Consider the following 22,003-nt stretch of genomic DNA (forward strand, 5'->3'; position numbering starts at 1 on the left):
GGACAAAGAGAGTCCAAAGCTTTATCAGGAAAAATGTCATAAGACAGTGGTAGTTACCATTAGACAATGACAATTAAATCTTATTAGAAGTTATTTCGAAGAATAGCTTCAAACAGTAGAGATTTTCTTGTAAACATTTCGACGGCATCTGCATTACAGTCCGCGTCACAAAACGTTTGTATGTAAGCAGGTTCCACAGGAATTCGACATATTGAAAACACTCTCAAGCAGATACCTTGTATGCCATACTGTTTTGAACTATCCCTCGTACGCATTGATTCTACACCATATTTCTCATATTAACTTACATCTTGTACCTCATATTATTTCAAACCCCTACCACATTCATCTATTCTCAAATCTCCAATCAACAATATAACTCTCTTGCTGATTCCTACGTGCATGTAAACTTCATAAAATACAAGTTGTGTTAGAAAAATCTCATTTTGACTATCAGTGTCCTCTTGTTAAAAGTTACGTAGATATAGAATATAGATGGACTGTGTTAAAAGTACGTTTTTGGAATATACCGTATTCAGACTGTTTTTATTGAATGTATTACAGAAAGATTGGGGACATTGAAAATCGTTAGATTCATAGAAAATTTACGTTTTCAGAGTTTTCGGATTTTAGAGTTATTACTGATATTGTTATCAGACTCCACGTAAGAGATGACCACTAGGCGTCTGAGAGGTACGCAAAAAATAATGAAAACAAGACCCGTACAGAGAAGTTTGAAAAGGATTAATATCGGAACGGGTCCCACCTTATTGACAACTAATACTGAATAATCAAACGTTGAGGATGCACACAAAATCGGTTTTCGACTACCAACAATAATCTAGTGAAAGAAAACAATAAAATGCAATCTGAAAGCATGCTTTTATTTTTAGAAGAAAAACAAATTTTCATGACATTTTAAGGTCCAACATCTACTTGAATGCTACTTTCCAACACCAATCTGAAAGGAACATTCATGATAGACAAAAATGGAATTTTTGTAACTTTATAATCTTGATTACTTTACTTTAAGCATATGCGGCCGAGTTGATACGGTCGATGACTTTGAATCAATTTACCGTAACCGCTACCGGGTTGAAACCTCGCTTTGAATGTAGAAATCTTTCGTGTGAGGAAGCCATCCAGCTGGCTCGCGAATGGTCAGTGGTTCTACCTAGATGCCAACTTGTGTCTGAAGTAGTACTCGGAAGGCCATCTTGGGTCGATTTGACGTTAAACCAGTCAATAATGTATGTGAGCAAGCAATTTAATACAATACATAATCATTTTTATCTTTTAAGTGTTTGGAAGGGAGAAACTGCACTACATTTAACCCGAGCTTATATTACCAGTTTACCATTTTTTTTAACATACCAGTCAACAAAGAATATGGAGCTTTTTCCATTCCCTTTCGCAAATTAAACTTACGACTTTTGTGTTATTTTGATTGCATTGTTGCTTATCAAGAAACTATTATATTGGTTTGCATCTATTTCATTTACCGGAACATGCCATAACTACACTTCTGTTGAAAAAATATAGCCTTAAATCCGTTCTGAACACAGGAAAATTATTTACATTTTCTTTTTATTGATACATACAATTATTTATTTTATTCTATCCGAATTTCGTGAATGATTCTGACGTTCTTGACATTGCGATAATGTTCGTGAATTTCAGGCAGCAGTAATGGTAGACCGCGAAGATACCGCATTCGCTGATTCAACCTATCATTATGCATCTGCTAGTGGCTGCAACTGTGTTGGCGGAAAAGATACTTTGTTTTCTTGATTTCCAGTTAGACAAACTTAAGAAGGAAATCAAGCTCTGTTTATTCTGCGATAAACAACGGTTGACGCGCGGACCGATAAGAGCGCTTAAGACGTCACATATGACGTCAAATTGCCACATGACGTCCAATACATTACTCCTCGGGTAAAGTCCAGCATAATAATTTTTAGATATGTCAATGGGCATGTCAGAATAAAAACAATCAAGACCTTCTTCTGATTTATCGTCTAATATACTACGGTTTATCGTTCAGATGCTTAAGTATATTAATCCTCGAGCTAACGCTCTCGTGGTTCAATTCCTACGCATCTGAATTCTGAACCGTGGTATATAAGACGATAAACCAATCGAAGGCCTTAATTACTTGTTAAATATATCGACAGTTTGCACAAGATTGAGCTTTGGATACCAGGTAATGTTCGTTTGTACATCAACAAGGCAAACAAGGCATAACTGCATGTTAAATACCTTAAAGGATGCATCTCATTTTGTATTTGTATTATCGCTTTGTACTGATCTGAGAAAAAAAACATTAGGAAATATCATTGGTTGAGCCAAAATATACCAATATACCAATATTTACCGAATTGTATTACTAACAAGAACTTTGCTGTGTACATAGAAAAAGCTTTTGATATAAGATTGAAATATTGTATTTAAGATAATGGATCATAATAAAATCCATAGTATGTTCCTTTGTAAGCGTAGAACGCAACCAAGCAACACAATTGTCAGGGGCGTACCTGCATGATTTTGAACTGTATGCCAGATAGACGAGCAGCATAACTACGAGCCAAACAACGATACTGTGAGTATGGAGTAGGTGTGTGTGTGTGTGTGTGAGAGAGAGAGAGAGAGAGAGATTGTGTTTACAAGGGTATTCTAGTTTTTCTTGTTATCGTTTTTGAAATCATCGTAATGTTTACATTTCATGCATTTTGACATGTTTATGATAAATGCGTCTACCCATATATTGTAAAATGTCAGGTTTTATCAAATAATCATTGATTTATCTTTCTCACACGAAAGTAAACATCTAGAAAACGTAAACAACATCTATTTTTTGCAAAGGAAAATTCATACTGCGTAAAAGCGAGGTATTTCGGTTCTGATCTGGATGTAGATTGATAAATTTAATTGCACATTGATATTCACGTTAAATGTTATATTAAGTGCAAACTTTTTTTTTTTTACTTGTGACCTCGGATGACTGAAGCATTTCTTTTCCTATTGAAAATACCAGTTCAGTATGAGAATATTGATTATCCAACTAACAAGGTGTAAAGTTATCAACATTGATACTCGCAAAATATTTAAACCAATTTATTCATATTTTTTCTTATTTTCAAGGCTTTAGAGTAGAATGATGACTTTAAATTTGCTTTTGCTATTGGCCAGTTTTTTTTCGTATTTAATAGGTCACTTGGCAGGCTTGGGGCTTTCAACCGAAAATATCGGGCTTTACGCAAAATGCAAAAAGCGCAAGACTTTGGGCTTATTGTGGAGGATATTGTGGTGGATGTTCTCCGGATAGGCCTCTGTATTTCTATTACTTCCCGAACTAACAGAATAAATTCAGCTGCAATTCCATAGCGAAATAGATAAATAGCTTTTAATCTAGTCGCAACAAGCGTTAAGGTAATGAACTCGTAATTACAAACGGCAATACGATTACATATCCTCCCTACGTAATTTCGGCAATCTTCGGGGCCATAACAAGAAATTATTTTTACTAACAACCGGAGAATGCCGAAATCGCATACGGAGAATACGGAAACGAACGGAAATTGCCGATTGTCTTTACGGGTCTGTTACCTTGAAACACGAGAGCTCCAAGTGCACAGGTGGCAAAGCTCCTGATACAATGAAACATAAGACATTATCGTATTTAATCAAAATTATCAATGAGTGAGTCTCAAAATTTCTGAATACAAGTTGACGAACTGAAATCATTGTCAAGTGAAGATAAGGCGTTTTTAAAGTTTTTGAGTGTTTATCTCCTAAAACATAGTCTATATTTAAAATTTGCCTTATCATTTCAACCAGTTTTATCTGATCTGTTTGACATCTCTTCAAAGTTTACCAACGTGTCATACAGAGAGGTAACTATATATTTACTTATATACAACGAATTTATATTTTTTTTAAATATATATAGTTTCAATTTTTGAAGCATTGAACACAAACAGGGTCGTATCATACATGATGCACAATGAACGATTATGGTGTGAAAAAGGTCACTGACTCCTTCTCCTACTTGATCCTTCTCGATGTGGTCTTCATGTGGCTTACGGAAGGTTCATGTGTCTTCCCATGTGTCAGCACATGCCTAAAACAATTTCTGGAGATGCATCCGGTGTATTCTTTCACCATTAAATCCTGGAAAATCGTTAAATGTGCGAATGCTGTCGATTCTGATAAAACAACAAACAATTTATACAGTTAAAGTCTTCAGTTCATTTATTTTGTTGTGTTTAACGTGCTAGGGGGCATGAGAGCTGTTGCACATTTCATTATTGTTCATGAACAGACTAAATCAAACCGAGTCTGCTATTATTCTTTTTGTTGCATTCCATGCTTTCAAAGGATCTTTGTACAAGTTTTATCAATGTCGCACCGACACAATTTTGGTCATATGGCGACGTTTCAGCTTTGATGGTGGAGGAAGATCCCATATGCATCCCTCCGTGCATTATTTCATCAGGATTAGAACCTGGGTAGGACCACCGACCTTTCGCAAGCCAGCTAGATGGCTTCCTTACGTAAAGAATTCAGTGACCTAAGTGAGGCTCGAAACCACATCGATGAGGGGCAAGTAATTTGAACTCGGCGACATAAACCACTCGGCCACGAAGTTCCCCTATAGTCTTCAAGCATCATTTATATAGCATTATTACATATTTCGATTTGTCCTTTTTGTTAGACAAAACAGTGAATCTACACCGATTGAATGTGTGATCAACTATGGTTGACGCGGCGCAGAAAAAATGAAAGAATATAATGACGTCAATTTTGACTTAAATTGTTATACAATGTCCTACTCATTACTTGTAAGAAAAGTAAAGTTGTGCATATATTGATTTTAATATTCTAATGAACATGATAGAATGAAAATAATCACCATTTTGTTCACAGTAAAGGTCATGATTATGTGATAAGTGAATGACTAAGGTAGTATTCTGGCCAAGTTGTATTATAAATTGTGTGCTTGATATTCTTACAGATGGTCTGTTAACGTTTATGCCTGACACAATGCTTGTGATTATTCTACTGACAGTATCCGCTACTTTAGTGGAAGGGTATGTTTATCTTTAGGCTTGTGACAGAGCTTTACAATGATATAATGTAATGATCATAATATTGTTCACATTCCGTTTACACTGCTTGTTTACTTGTACTTATATTCTCACCGGAAGTTCTTTAAATTGAATGACTAACGGGCTTAAAGTTGTAAAATATTAAATAGTCTCATATTTGAAAATTACTTTAAATTGCTTTGATTAATGGAATGAAAACTGTAAAATATTCATATAATCGGTAATAGACAGAAAACGGTAGAGCAATTGCCCATTTTTTTGTGGCATCAAGTCTATTTCTCCTGTGAGGTGTCACATGTGTTATCTACTTGACAATAATATCTTAAAATAAATTTGAAGCTGTGGGTAAACCATTCACTACGGTTTACACTGAGGTTTCAGAGACTAGAACATTCCAACCTATCACTGTTCGTATTAATATAATAGATAACTGCAATTCGAAGACAGTTTTTTTATCCAAATTTTGAAACTGTGAGCGTGTCTCTTTATACTGAAAATTTTGTTTTGTTTCTATAGTCCATTTTAATCGACCTGGCGGGGCGTGGTTTCGCGACGGTCCGCTGCATTATTGTGTAGGATGTTGTATATTCGGCAACCTGATTTCTTATTCACTGGCCGACTACCTTACATTGTAACCACTGTAGCTCTACCTATTTGGCTCGTTTTGTGATTTCCAATATTTTCATCAGCCAGAGATTAACTCCGCCCCGGCAGGTCAAATAAACGCACTATATTCATTGATTAATATAACTGCATGTTTTCAATTCCCATCTGTAGCCAAGTGTAACATCTTGACCATTGTGCAAAACACTAGTACAGATTATCAACACCGAATGACCAGTCATACGAGTTAAGAGATTAGAATACCGCCTTTATGAGCAGGCGAAATATCTAATACGAAGATGGCTATAAATGATTCAGTTTTTGAAGTGATTCTATAACAAACGATGCAAGTTTTTTTTTATGAAAACAAATTGACTATTTTTTCACCTTTTACACTATCCATACGACTTAATATCAATATTTTGCTTTCAGTTATAGTCACTTAAAGCTTCACGTTCATAACAAAATGAAAATATTGAAGAAAAAACTATCATACAATAGGAAATAGGTGCGTAATAGTTGTAAATGATATGTTGTTCGTCATTTCCTTATCTTTGTTTCCACTTTACATAAACATTTTGCAATGTTCATATCCTGTTCAAAACTGCAACGCGTCATTTGTCATTTCTTAACAATAGCATGTTACTTGTTTTAATCAGTGTAGGCCAAATCTTTATTAGAGTTATTTTACAATCCACAAATAATATCAATTATAATATTACTTCGTAAATAAATCGCCGCCTAATTTGGGCTACCTTACCGGTCTCAATGCAACGTTTACTGATCTAAAAGTAAACAATTTACAAATAAAACTGTGAAAGTTAATTTCTATTGTCATGTAAAAAAGAACGTGTACTGAATAGCTTACGAAACAATAGTTAGACATATTTGGCAAGACATCCTTACTTTTGCACGTCAGGCAGTAGTTTAAAATTTATAAATTGACCGGCAAAGCATTCAATAAGTGTATACTATTGTATTTCCAAAACAGAAACTCTGAGCATGATGACCGAGATTAATTATAATATTTAGTACTATTTTCATTAGGACATACGTTGCATCTTTTCCGAACTCACTGCTTCCTGGAATATCTTTGAAGATCCGAGTCCATACTTCAAGTGCAAGTGCAAACGTTCATGTTGGTGCAAGCCTGAAATATGCCCAAAATGATACAGTTGTTCAAACGGCATCATCATCTGTGCAAAATGGTAAGATTTCTGCTCTTATTTAAATCAAAGCTCTGAAGTACAGATGGGGCGATTGTCTTGTCAGTCTGAGGGAAATATTTGGGTTTCAACCCCGCTACCAGCTGAACTGTTAATGATTGTGGTCTAGTCCTGATCCTTCCCTACATGTATGCTGTCTCGGTATACAAATCTTAGATTGTGGTCATTTGTTTCTTCTCACGTTACTGTGGCAATGCTACGCAGCGCTTATCTCCCCTAGAACCAAGCAACTGATCTGGAAGAATTGATGTTTGAAATTAATTCTTCCTTTTTACATTCTACACATTTTTACTCGTTATTTACTTAGTAAAAATAATACTTTTATTGAAAATATAATTATAATGCGCAGTATAATTCATATCAACCTTTCTATGAATGAAACTTGTTTACTGGTTGCTTGTAGGTAGAATATATTAAGAGAATCTGAACCGTGTTGTTAACTCTAGAGCTAATCGCCTAAAAATGATGATAGGAAAGCGCAGGTAATGCATATTACAGAAACTCAAAGTTCGTTCAGTTGTTCTGTATTATAATACATGTAACACCATACAACAAGCTAAGCGAGATATCACAAATTTATTACTTTTGAATACTGTTGCATGTAAAAGAATAAGACAGTTATCCTTACAGAGAGGGAAGACATTTAATTGTAACAGACTTGACGTTCTTAGAACAGTGTCCTTTAAACTCTTTAAATGGTGATAATAACATAATTATGCATCCATATAGCGCCTTACATCATTTATCAAAACCTAAATGTCAACCATTATACAAAAACACTTAAACTGATACGGTACATTTAGCTTTTCTTACCTATTGATGACTTTTAATTCATTTGCTAGCAAATATCTCTTTATCCTCTTATTTTTCTTATGACAAAATTTATTTTACAAATAGTGAAATTAGAGAATAAAATGTAATTATATGCTATTATTAGTATAGTTCTGTGTTCATCGCCGTTGCATTTTAACAGATGCACATTATTTCGTACGTATGCACGCAATCCACCCGCGGGCTATTTAAAGGTGCATAAATATATATATAGATTTCGCCGAAGGTAACAAGGCTAATTGTGATATAATTTTTCGCTACTTTTTTCATATACGTATAAATAACGTTACAAGAAGTAATGAATGTAGCTTACTTTCGTTATTTTTCTTCTTCTTTTTATTATCATAATTACTATTATTTGAATTATTTTACGAAAGTCAATAACCATTACAAATGTCGCGTAAAAAGCCGATAAAATATTCTATATGTTACAGGAAGAATAATTCCCACATTGGGGAAGTAATCACATTTTCAAAATGGAAAAGAAATATCCCACATTTGAACTACCCCTCGGGAGATTCGCCAGTACTACTCTCGGGAGGAACAATCCCGTTAGAGATTTTCAAACCACTGATTTTCATGTTTTTGTATTAAAAAACAAAACAAAAAAAAAGACTACCGAATACTGACCAGCGATGAAAAATGAATTTCAGAAATCTAAATATAACCCCATGGGGTTTTCCTATGGGTTTTTCCTCCCGTCATTTGTAAGATGGGAGAAAAACACATATGAGACATGCCACGAGATAGCAAAACACCACCAAAAATACTCCTACGGGAGGACCGATCTTGAAATCGTTTCCAGAATTTAGCTTTTGAGAAATATAAAAGGAAACGACCAATTATTTCTTTATGAGACCTTAACTGTTGTTAGATATTAACAAATCAAGGCAAAGTCAAAAACAAAATTTAGATGAGTTTGCTCAAGTTCTGGATTTGCGAACTAACTCTTGAGGCTTATGTATGTTAATTATATAAGACGTGCAATTTTGTTTATTTAACGCTGGAAATTTCTACGAGTAGCTGTGCTTAAAATCGTTTTCATGTATATCACAATGTTGTCTGAAAGTATAGAATAATTGCATGTTTATATTTTCAGGAATTTCAAAAACTATAGATTTAAAAGTAAGTATGTCATTCATGTTACAAAAAGTTACAGATATACAAGTAAGTATTTTTCCTGTTCCCTTTTTGCATAGATGCTTCCGGAATTTTACACACAAAGAACTTAAAACCTTTATCAGAATGCATCGCTCATTTTTATCATTTTAAAAAAAATAATCACAGACATATATATAGTTTTATATATCTTTCAAGTATCGCACTGATATTTGTCATTTAACAAGCAATATTTTAACTCCATGAATATCAAATGATAAATAACGACCCAAGCTAAAACAACTCACTGTCCACGAGTTAAGGCATGTAGACACTAATTCGAAAGAAAATCTTTTCTTAAACAATAATAATAATAATCAGAATTAACTGTAAAGTTAGATGAAGAACTTCATTTAACCTTAACACAGTATTATGTTATATGTCAATGTTATATATATATGTATGTATTATACCTCGCACTTGCACACAATAACGAATACGAATACGAATTTTCAATGGTATTAGAAAAGATAACTTTTCTCAAGTGACACGTTTCTTATTTACAAAGTATAAAAATTTAGAAAGATTGCAAACAGTTTTCTTGGATTTTGACGACAAAAGATTATCCAGTTTAGACACAAACGGCCAAAGGCAATAATACGGTTTAAAATATTTCTTTCTCAGATCTCTATAATGTGGACAAACAAGCAGGAAGTGGTATTCTGTTTCGATTTTTTTCATATTACATGATTTCCATAACCTCTGTTCACGCGGTATACTGTCGTATCTACCTGTTTCAATATAAAGATTATGAGAGGATGTTCTAAATCTAGCTAAAGCTATTCTATATTTATTTTCTTGTACTAAATCTAAATAATTTTCTAATTCAAAATTATGTTTGAATATACAATATGTCTGTAATCGAGCCGAGTTATTAATCTCAGTATACCATTTTTGCAAAAATGTGTCTATTATTCTTGTTTGATAGCGTTAAGGATGTTGGATACATTTCAGGCCAATTTGTTCTACAATTAAGAATTTTTTCATAATTTGCATGTTTGAAGATCTTTAGTATCTATTTCATATAAAAGCAAAAAACGGTAGGTCACCGACCTCCTTTTCATTATATCGGCCATTTTCACACACACTGTCAAGACAAAAGTGAAATTTGAAAAACCTGGAAAAATTGGGGGTACATTTCAAAACACAAACTATCTTTATCAGTTGTAAAATAGTTGTATTTCTAACAATTCAGTTTGAATATGCTATGAAGTCAGTATGAAATTTTAATGATTTTCACATAATACGTTTACTCATTTTCACAAGGCAATATAATTACCCCACCCACTTTTTTCCAATGGGACCAGTACTTGTATCAGTCTGAAGATAGCATAACATTATTTCTACAATTAAGATTTTTGAAATACTTTTTGTATATATTGTGTCTCAAAATTGCTTCAAAATAAGGGTAAAAAAATTGGGGGTCACCGGACATATAAGAGAGATATTCTGTATTTTATGATGAAAGTACCAAAATTTTAGAATATTGGGGTTTGCTGGCAAATAAGCTATAACAACAAATATTTTCATGAAAAAAAAAAAAACGCCTACACAATATGAACATGTGTGCAAAACATAACTTTAAATAACAAAATAGTTCCAAACCATTTACATCGACATTTCATCATAAAAAAACAGATGTAATATTACCCCACCCACTTTTTTAAAGTTAAGTATGAATTATATAGCATTGTTAACACTCCAGCATGAATATTACTATAACAATCTTCACTAAAGTAAAAACACAATATGCATGGCTACATAATCTGGAATGTGTTGCATTATGGGGATGATCCGACCAGTATATCAAGAGTAATGTGCCCCTGATATAGTAAAAAATAGCAATATTTACCTATTTTTTATAACTGTATCATTTTTATTTAAAGAAATCTTGAATAAACTTAGAAAATTGTCTAAAATAGACAATGTGTACGGCCATTGGGTCTTGCAAGACCTAGATTTCAGGCATTTTCAGACTAGCAAGTCCAGAGTTATCTGTCCCTGTTATATAAAAAAGTTGCAATATTTGACAATTTTAACGCTCTAGTTTGAACATTTTCATAACAATTTTGATCAGATTTAATGGCAATGTATACGAGCACAAGCTCTTGGAATAACTCGATTTTGGGTCTGATCAGACCAGCTTGTCCGGAATTATGTGCTCCTGATATATCACAAAAGCTGTCTGTTAACAGCACACTTGAAGGGGTTTAGGAGATACAGAGCAGACACAAAATTGAAGGCTTTGAGTTGTGACCTCGACCCGACATGGGAGACTCATGGGTTCTGCACATTGTCTTGATGAGGTGATTATTTGAACCAAGTTTCATGAAAATCCTTCAACATGTTCAAGGGGTTTAGGAGATACAGAGTGGACACAAAATGTTACGGAAGGACGGAAGATGGAAGGACGGAAGTAGGGAAGGATGGACAGAGACCATTCCTATAACCTCCACTTTTTGTGGCGGGGGAGTTATAAACACCACGACAATAACCATGGAGGAAATGACCTTCAATTCAGCACCTATAAAATTTCATGTTGTGATAACTGCCTACAAAAACAAGTCCCAGTACTGTACCGTATTAACATTTTCTAACAGATGGTTAACCACCTTAAATATTTCTAACAGGTAGTGAACCACCCCAAGTAATCTAAAATATTTTTAATTGTCACTCAAATATGTTCCGGTATGGAGGACTCAATGAAAATTATCTTATATCATATATGATAATAAATCACCTTAATGTCCAGAAGTTGTGTTGAGCTACCTTAAATAATTCTTCCTATAGTAAGTTACTGAATTAAACCAACAGGCTACTTCTAATCAGGCCATAGAAATATATAAAGTGTGTAGTAGACCAACAAGAGCTGTCAGTGGACAGCGCGCTCGACTATTCTCAGTGCTTGATAAGGAATGAGTAAAACTTTAACATTACTATAAGCATAGTCTTAGTCGAAAAGGGGCCATAATTCAGTCAAAATGCTTGATAGAGTTGCCTCCTCCTTTTACAGACTTGGGTCATGATGGTAAACAAGTATGCAAAATATGAAAGCAATATCTCAATGGACTTTGAAAATATTTGGGGTGGTACGCAAACTTTAACATTTATTCTAAGTCGAAAAGGGGCCATAATTCAGTCAAAATGCTTGATAGAGTTGCCTCCTCCTTTTTACAGACTGGGGTCATGATGGTAAACAAGTATGCAAAATATGAAAGCAATATCTCAATGGACTTTGAAAATATTTGGGGTGGTACGCAAACTTTAACATTTATTCTAAGTCGAAAAGGGGCCATAATTCAGTCAAAATGCTTGATAGAGTTGCCTCCTCCTTTTTACAGACTGGGGTCATGATGGTAAACAAATATGCAAAATATGAAAGCAACACCTCAATGGACTTTGAAAATATTTGGGGTGGTACGCAAACTTTAACATTTATTCCAAGTCGAAACGGGGCCATAATTCAGTCAAAATGCTTGACAGAGTTGCCTCCTCTTTTTTACAGACTGGGGTCATGATGGTAAACAAGTATGCAAAATATGAAAGCAATGTCTCAATGGACTTTGAAAATATTTTGGGTGGTACGCAAACTTTAACATTTGTGTGACGCTCACGCCGGGGCGAGTAGGATAGCTCCCCTATTCTTCGAATAGTCGAGCTAAAAACCTATCTAAGTATCTTTCAAGTTCAGAACTGACTAGTACTGAAATAAATAAATTTCTTTTTAATTCACTGCACAAGATATTATATTTGAAAATTTCTATTAATTGACTATTTGAGAAAAGTACCTTGGACCTTTCATCAACGAAATTTACCAAAATTCTCTAATATAAAGCAAAGAAAACCTGTAATTTGTTCAGGATAATATTAAACAGTAATGTTCAAATCAAATAAAAGTACATGAATTTGTATACTGGGTATAAATACTCAAACAGATTTTCTGAAAATCTATTAATAGAACAGTTTTACTTTATGCTAAAATTAGTTAACCACTTGACCAATGAAAAATCAATACTACCTTGTAATGAGGATGTGGAAAATTGCTGGAATCCCAAAATGTGTACAGTAACTAATAAATTGGGATCCAGAAACTGAATAAAAAAAATAGGACAAGTCTAAAAATAAATTCCACTGACTAAGATTAGTAACAAAGTACTGGCTTGTTGAATATACATTTTAATTGTTAAATATATTGTTTTTAAAAGAATTTTTTATTTTGATGGCAATTTCAATAGATTTAAGAGATAAAATTTAGTTTGAAAAGAGATAGATAGAAGATACATCCAAAGAACTACAAAATACATTATAGCTATTTGATACAACATGCAGAATCCTTCACCAATTATAGTTTAATTCTGTTAAAATCCCTTTTACCAAGTTAATGTGACTTGTGAAGTTTCTTTCTATCTTTTACAATAGCACATCATCTTGGCGGATAGTGATTCTTTCTTTTTCATTTGTACCTTATTGAAATCACTCAAAAATCCTAACTGATTACTGAAATACTAAACAGTTGTAAAGTTTCAACATCCAATTTTGAAAAATTTTGATTGATTTAAATACACATTAATTTTACATTCACTCTAAACCTGTATGATATAATGAACACAATTCTCTCAGATCACTAGCTGTTTACTGGAGGAATCACCGTGTAAAAGTCAAATCAAAGTAAGTGTAGACCAGTCTGTAAATACTGTCTCTTCTGTCAATGGTAAACCTGCTTCCAAACTTTTCCATACACTAAAAGTTTTCATTTTACTAGTATAATCTTTCTATGTATGTTGTTTCGTCAGAATCACCAGATTTTTTCTGTATCCTAAACTCGGTGTTGTTGACCTCTGTAATTGACTTTGTACTTCTGTTCTGTTACCCACTATTAAACATTATTCATAAAATTTCTTCACTTGACAAATTAATCACCACGTATGTAGCAATATTCACGTTTGAATAGACCCAATTAGATTACTTGAATGCGCTCTGTGCTTCCAAGAGATCTTCTTAAACATTTTATTAACTGTCACAGCAGCCATCTTTAAGTAACGTGTTTTGCGTGTAATAAAGTATCTCTATATCTGAACGCAGTGTAAGTATATTTTCTGGTCCTTTAAAATCATGAAGTACTTTCAATACATGCATTTTATAGAACTATGCCTGAGCCGGTGCTAGCGGGCGTGAGGCGCTCTTATGAACAGACTCAATAAAACCAAGTTTTTTTATCCTTTACTTTGTTACTTTCTAAACAAAAGGTTGTATTATTGGTAAATGAATGAAAAAGTAAATAAATAAAAAATGAATAAATAAATAAGTAAATATAAAATAATAAATAAATAAATAAATTATAATCAATTAATCAATCAATCAATCAATCAATCAATCAATCAATCAATCAATTAATTCTAATTAATTAATTAAATTCTAATTAATAAATAAATAAATAAATTAATTAATTCTAATTAATTAATACCAGGTTATGTTTAATTGATTGTGTTGGGTTAATTAATTAATTAATTAATTATAATTACTTACTTAATTCTAATAAATCAATTAAAGCCGTGGCAAAACGTTAGTTAAGAAGTAACTTAAACTACGTGCATTTTTTTGAAACTATTTTTAATCTGCAGTCACAATGGGACAATTCGTTTACCCCAACACGGGATTTGGGCCTCAGTGGCCAGGTGGTTGAGGTCGCTGACTGTGAATTACTTGCCCCTTACCGATGCGGGCTCGAACCTCACTTTGGGCTTTGAATTCTTCATGTGAGGGATGCTCCCAGCTGGCTTACGGAAGATCGGTCGTTCTATCCAGGTGCCCGCCCTTAATAAAACAATGCACGGAGGGGAACCCGGGATTTTCCCCCACCATCAAAGCTGAAAAATCGTCATGTGACCTATAATTGCGTCGGTATGATTTTTATCCCCCCCCCCCCCCCCCCCCCCCCAAAAAAAAAAAAAACAACAAAGCATCGCAGCATTGTTAAAATTGTTTGTCAACCTTCAGATTATAGTTCAATACATTACGAAGACTAAAACCATAATCTATGGCAATCGGACCTTTTCATTCACTGCTTCCAAGCTTTGGAACTCCCTTCCCGTCAACAAGCTAACAGGCTCGGAATCAAAAGCCTGTTAAAACCCACTTCTTTGTACGACATTTCGTAAACTGACCAGTACATTCTTTCTTTTCACATTACAGCTTAGAACAATATTTTATCCTAGGGCTACATAAACACTTATATATATTTGTCTTCTTTTATCTATATGTTTTTCTTTATGAATTTTGTTAATGTGAACATGCGTCTTTGTGTAATTGTGTTGTATTGTTTGCAATTTATTCTGTACAGCAGTTTTGGAATTGTACATGTGCATGAAAAGAGTGCTACATAAAAGTGACGTAATAATAATAAAATAATAGTAATAATAGTAGTAATAATAATAATGATGATAATTATAATGTCATCCTCAAAGTGAGGGAATTGCAGTTTGATGTAAAAATTTAAATAAATCATACCGTAAGAGTAAAAGTGTAGCATCATTTATTTTAAACTATTCTGGTATCAAATACAATGTAAACTGCTTTCTTTATAACTGTTCAATTCATAAAACAAACATATTATGATAACATAGTCATGCTTTGATTTTACGAGTGTATGTTTTAAAGGAGAACTGGTATATATTTATATATTGTCTCTCAGCTTCTGCTAAATCAAATTAATCATATCTCCATTTAGATCACAAGATCGTTTTGTTTGTCTAAAGTTTAAACTTCCTGTCTCCTTCCTAGTATTTGAAATATTAGAATGTTTCTCATTATTGATCTGGTGCAGCCGTTCTGCGCATGCCCGGAAGTGATTATCCATTGGAGCGCACGGCAAAAATACGCAATTTTTTGCATGTCCGCATGCATTAGGTGTATAATATGTATAATATACTGACTAAAGATTAGGGTTATTATCACCATGGTTACAAAATATATACTTTTAAGATACTTTTCGTTTAAATTGCTTGAGGTATAAACCTGAGTCTGTAATATATCACAGACGCACCAGCTCTGTTTGCAGTCACAGCCGAAGTATTAAAACTTTTACAAGTGTTCTATCACTTGTACCTAACTTTGCGACTGAACAGTCATGGGATTTGCCACACATCATCACTATTATTCCGCTTTGAAAATATACGAAATTATCAAATGTAAATGAATTGAGCTGTGTCATGAGAAAACCAACATAGTGGGTTTGCGACCAGCATGGATCCAGACCAGCCTGCGCATCCGCGCAGTCTGGTCAGGATCCATGCTGTTCGCTTTTAAAGCCTATTGGAATTGGAGAAACTGTTAGCGAACAGCATGGATCCTGACCAGACTGCGCGGATGCGCAGGCTGGTCTGGATCCATGCTGGTCGCAAAGTCACTATGTTGGTTTTCCCATGGCATGGCTCAATTGATTATAACGCTAAGGGAGCCTTTGATCACTGTATAGAAATATACAATAAGGCAGACATCTTTCCGGCATGAATGAGTATTATGTGTCAGAATGGTATTTATAGACACAACAATTTTGAATCGGTATGAACTAATAATAAACACGTAATTCTTCTTTTGCATAAGACTGTTTTATAAAAAAAAACCCAACTAATATCTATATCATATACGTATGTATGGGTATATACAGTGTAAAATATAGGTTTTGTGATTCAGCAGAGATGAACTTTTACACACCAATCAGTCCCAAAATAACTTTTTTCACTTATTTCCTGCAATAAAGAAGCATAACGTACATCTATATACCCTTATTATCTGGCTGTCAACATATCAGGTTTATACATTTCTGAAAATGATAAATTCATGTTCACAACGAAAAAATGTATGGAGTGGCACATTCTGGTCTTCACCCACCATTAAAAGCTGGAAGCATATCACTTATAATTGTGTCGGTGAGACATTAAATCAGACATCTATAAATACCTTTGGGACTTTTATATTGGAAGCAGAAATAAAAATACAGCCTGCTACTCTGTCATCCCCTTCTTCTGCTATAGAAAATAGTTCACAAACGTGTGTACGTCTTCTGTAATTCAAAGCCGCACAATGTCGCCGTAAGCCACATTCCTCGACACACTGAGCGATTGACAATCCATGTAGAAAAGAAAATCTTCCCTCCTGAGAACGACATCTACTTTTAAAATCTATTGCGTATTCAAATTTAACACCATTTTCGTTCGTGTAAACCTCAGAACGTGCAAACTGAACAAATGTGAAAACTATAAAAGGCGCAAACATATTAATCGTTCGGATTTCCTTTTATAGATATTTAAACTTTATATTGTCAATGACATGACTTCAACTGAAACTCTGGTTCTCGCCGCAAGCCGTTTCGCATGATACTAATGATCACGTGTTAAGACATATGAACCAATGACAGCGAAGTTTTACAGAAAAATCAATTTAAAACAGTTAAGATACGTCTGGAACTGACATATTTTAATTTATTTATCTAATTCATGATCTTTCAGGTAGACGCTTGTTTCGTTTATCGTTCTGTATGATAAAGCGTTTATAAAAAATTGCAACATAGTCATGTTTCAGAATGACTTTCTTCGACCAATGATAATACGGAAAAGCATCAATATCTTCAAAGTCTGTCCGGCCGGTCGATCGAAAATGCAAAGAACTATTTGTAGATATCAAGGGCTCTATTTACGGCTTACTGTAGATATAATTCACCTACGAATAGTTGGTGCTAAACTTACGTCAAATAAACATTTGCTCTGGTGTTTTGCGGAATATAACTGTAATCTAATAGAAAGTTTGCAGGTGCTTGGCAGATTGACCCGTTATCACCGACGGCGGATTGGATTGCTTCCTTGAAACAATGATTGTTTGACTTAATGATTGTACAAATCTTCCAACTAATCCTGCGGTATCTGATTGTTGTACCTGACTAATTTAAAATATGTGGTGATGTTTTGATATGGTTTAAGCTTTAGTTTACTTCATATAAACTCATTAAACAGGTTTCACACCGCAAGAGTTAGCTTTCTACAAAAACAGTATAATAGGACTATTATAACAGTAGCTCGATCTGGGATTTTGTATTCGGCTCGAGTGGAAGTGTCGAGTGTGATCTGTCCTTGCAAAATCCATAACATTTGTGTTAGCACTGTCTCATAGAAACATCACCGTTGAATGATATCTGTAGAGGATAGCTTTAGGGCTGTTAGAAATACGTTACACAAAAGGTTGAATATTTAGTGGCGGCTTTACAAAACTAACAGACGACAAGTTTACCTTATCTCCTTTCCAGCTAAATTTCTCAAATGGACTGGTCCATCATGCAATTTGGGCAAAATTTGATCGGGTACAAGTCGTTTACTCCTTTTAGGTGATTTTGCTAATGACAGTTCGAAGCCGATGGTTTGAAGAGACTTTGTTCTAAGAACGTGGTTTTCCTGTTAGATATTTTTCACTTTAAATTTATAATTTCCATGTTTCAAGCGTAGCAGTGTAATGTTCCCATTTAAAAACCAGCAGGAAAGGAATTACCAATAAAAGCCATTATAAACACCATTCATCATAATTGGAAATTAAAACGCACCAGTATAGAACTTTACAGTATGATATGGTGCAAGAATAAACAATGTTGTTAATTATGCATGGTGGCTAGTTTAACTGATGATAGGCCCTTAAAACATTTGCTGTCTCCTTTCATTCATTTCAAGGGAAGGTATGTAGAACTTTCTCAGAAAGATAATTATTGACTTGCTGCTTGTTAATTATATACTGATTTCTGTTATAAATTGAAAAGCATGACTGAACATATATCTCATTGGAAAGGGGCTAATATCTACTCTAAAAGAATTAATAAGTGACATAGACAGTGTTGTTTAAACTTATATTTAAGACATTGAACTTTTCCCTCTTGTAATGGTAAATGAGACACCTACTGCCATATAAAAGCTTAACCGCGAATTGCTGACAGGGTCAAAATAGGGGCATAGCTTTCTGAGAAAGCAATCCAGAATCACGGAACCTATGCACAACATGTCTGATTATCACGGTAAACAAGTGCTGGAAGTTGTGAAGTTTCCTTTCGTTCCTAAAAGTGGCCAGTGAAATAAACATTCACACATGTATACAAAAGCTTAACAAACGTTTGTTAGTTGAAGAGATGACTAACTTTGTGATAAAGACGAAATCGGAGTTAAGAAGCCTGTTCATTGCATGCTAAATCAGTAAAAATGTGTGAAGTTTTATTCCATTCCAAGTAGTGTAAATGAATTACTTGCATACAAGCAAAAACGTTACAGAATTGCCAAAAAAATAAAGGGTTCATAACGTTTTTTTTTCAAAATGCAAATAAAAATATTAGAGTTATTGATTATGTGCGTTGCATGCCAGGTCATCACAGTGAACAACTGGGTTTCGTTTCAATACAAGATATTATCAAATTGGGACGCTGAAGCCGACGAACAGATGCGTGCGTGCAATAGCCCTGCATATTCTTCGAACTCCTTTTGGAATTGGGAAATACTAATTTGTACAGGCCGTTTGCTTTTAACTGCTCGTGAAAACAACAAAGAAATGTTTCTATACATAGTTTCGGTTCATTTACTTATCGCTGTTACTAAAACAAAACTGACAAACAAATGAAGTAGACAAATGAACTTTAAAAGAATTTGTTTTTGATCAAATCAATGTGATCGAACCCATGGTTTGAATTCCAATGACTTTGATAACCTGAACCAGACAGCTACTCAATCGAACTTACACCCCTAATTTAAAGTCGTTTTGACTTATCTAATATCAGGAAATATAATGCTCAATCTTATAAATGTTCCCGGAAAAATAATTTTTCATACGTAACACATAAACAGTAAAAAATCGCTATTACACAGGCTTTCCTTTAGCTTAGATATTTGATTTTACGACCTTCAAATTGCTTCTTTCATGACGACACATGGTCTTGTTGTGTCAATTCAATGTAAACTAGATTTTATGCCAACCAGATTAGTAGATTTAGTTGCTTTCCAAACCGTTTCATATACTAAGTCCAAACCGTTGTTTGTTTTTCTATTACTAGTATCCAAACCGTTACGTACTTGATACCTCTGGTTGAATTAAGGTTTTCATCTGAGAGACCGATGACTACATATGCAAAAATGCGTCTTCTTTCTTCTTAACAATTTTCGCTGATGATGTATTTGCAAGAACTTTATAACATCATTCAGCAGTTTCGTTTTCCCTTCTTGATTGCAATAACCTGCATATTTTTATCACATTTAAACTGGAATGCTTCGATCACTTCATAATCCATAATTTTGAGGTTAGAATGAGGAGACAAAACTGTATAAAATTATATGTTAAAATGTTTTGTTAGATGGTAGAAATCAGCAAAACGTACGCAATATTTTCGTCCTTTTTGCTTGGGAGAGGCCATTTTGGACAGATCCAAACACACGGCTACTTTTGTAGTTACCATACAGCGATATCAAGATTAACCAACTACTCGGGTACCTTAAACAATAAGCGTCCCTGGTTCAGATGGACTATGTAGGTCTTTGCCTTATTTATATAGTTAGTATTCTTTTTTTCAAAATCCTTTTGTGTTCCAGTACATATATATCGGTGGCTTTGATATTCTATGGCAACTTACCTTTGCCGTACTGAAATGCTGGAATAGATAAGGCAATGAATCATTTGGCACGTCATTATATTTTTAGGCTAGATGTGAAGTGAAAATTTCATTGAAAACTCTTTTATTAAATCGAAATTAAAATAAAACAAATACTGTAACAGTATATCACCAGTTGACACTTCGAATGAGCAAGACTTTTCTATAAAGTATTTCAAGTCAGCTTTCTACAAATCTACAAAGAAAAACAAATCCGCACGTTGCTTTAACTATTTATTACAAAACTGGCACAAGTACATTGTTAGTGATGAACGATGACATCCAATATCCAGCTCTAATTACAGATGACAATATTAATCCATTCCGTTTATTAATATTATACTTCTCTGTAGTATTAATTGTCTGCATAGTCTAACAGAAAATTTATAAAATGAGCCGCACCATGAGAAAACCAACATAGTGCATTTGCGACCAGCATGGATCCAGACCAGCCTGCAGTCTGGTCAGGATCCATGCTGTTCTCTAACGGTTTTTCTCATTGCAATAGGCTTTGGAAGCGAACAGCATGGATCCTGACCAGACTGGATCGATGCTGGTCTCAAATGCACTATGTTGGTTTTCTCATGGTGCGGCTCAAAAAGTTTAAATGACTCTTGTACCTAAAACGACGTCAATACAAACTACAAATTTAAAGTAGTCACATTCCGCAATATTTTGGACAAGTTACAATTAAATTTTTTTTAAATTTGCTTATAACTGAATTGTATGGAAGTGTACATCTGATGACGATATCATGTCGTCTATTTTGAGATGCAGTAATACGACATGTAAGTGTCATATATTGTCAAAAGAGAACTAAAAATGCCGCACTAGTTAAACGACTTTATGATTTAAACTAAACGACAAAATCACATACTGTAGACGCATACTTATACTTATATAACAAGGCAATATAAAATTTGTCGAGAAAGAGTATCTATGTTTGTTCACAAAAGTTTCAAACTTTGCAACATAAAACCTTCCGACATGTCCAGAAATTCTTGTCATTTAAACAAACATCTTCACCTCATTTGATGGTGGGAGTATTTGAATAAAACTTTGCAGAAACATTTATGACTATATTGAAAATGTGTGTGTGCAGGTTCCAGTCATACTGCCTATTGAGGAACACAAGTGTTATTGCCCTTTATACTTATACATATAGTCTTTAGTTTGCAAACCATAAATATCCCTTTCTGCTAAAACATGCGATATTGTGATCACACTTGGTATATTTTTTTTGGAGGCAGAGATATGCGCTCTGGTTGAATGGGCAATGGTCAATGTCACTTTTATAAACCAGAACTGCATTTGAGAAACGCGCATGTCCCAATACGGCAAACCTGATACAAAAATTAGCGACATGTTTTATTTTCAATTACTTTAAAAATGAGACCAAATGACTACAGTGC

The 22,003-nt window shown here is 34.0% G+C and overlaps 1 protein-coding gene across 1 annotated transcript in view; it reads left to right on the plus strand.

Moving 5' to 3' along the window:
• Positions 1-3,848: 3,848 nt before the first annotated feature.
• Positions 3,849-22,003, plus strand: part of LOC123541872 (CD109 antigen-like) — a 139,329-nt gene continuing 121,174 nt past the window's right edge. The window contains exons 1-4 of the mRNA XM_053531194.1: positions 3,849-3,893; positions 5,015-5,090; positions 6,759-6,919; positions 8,868-8,893. Of these exons, the coding sequence (XP_053387169.1) occupies positions 5,032-5,090; positions 6,759-6,919; positions 8,868-8,893 (246 nt within the window). The 5' untranslated portion in view covers positions 3,849-3,893; positions 5,015-5,031. The remainder of the gene's footprint in view (positions 3,894-5,014; positions 5,091-6,758; positions 6,920-8,867; positions 8,894-22,003) is intronic.

Source organism: Mercenaria mercenaria, chromosome 19 (genome assembly GCF_021730395.1).
Source record: "Mercenaria mercenaria strain notata chromosome 19, MADL_Memer_1, whole genome shotgun sequence".
Lineage (NCBI taxonomy): Eukaryota > Metazoa > Mollusca > Bivalvia > Venerida > Veneridae > Mercenaria > Mercenaria mercenaria.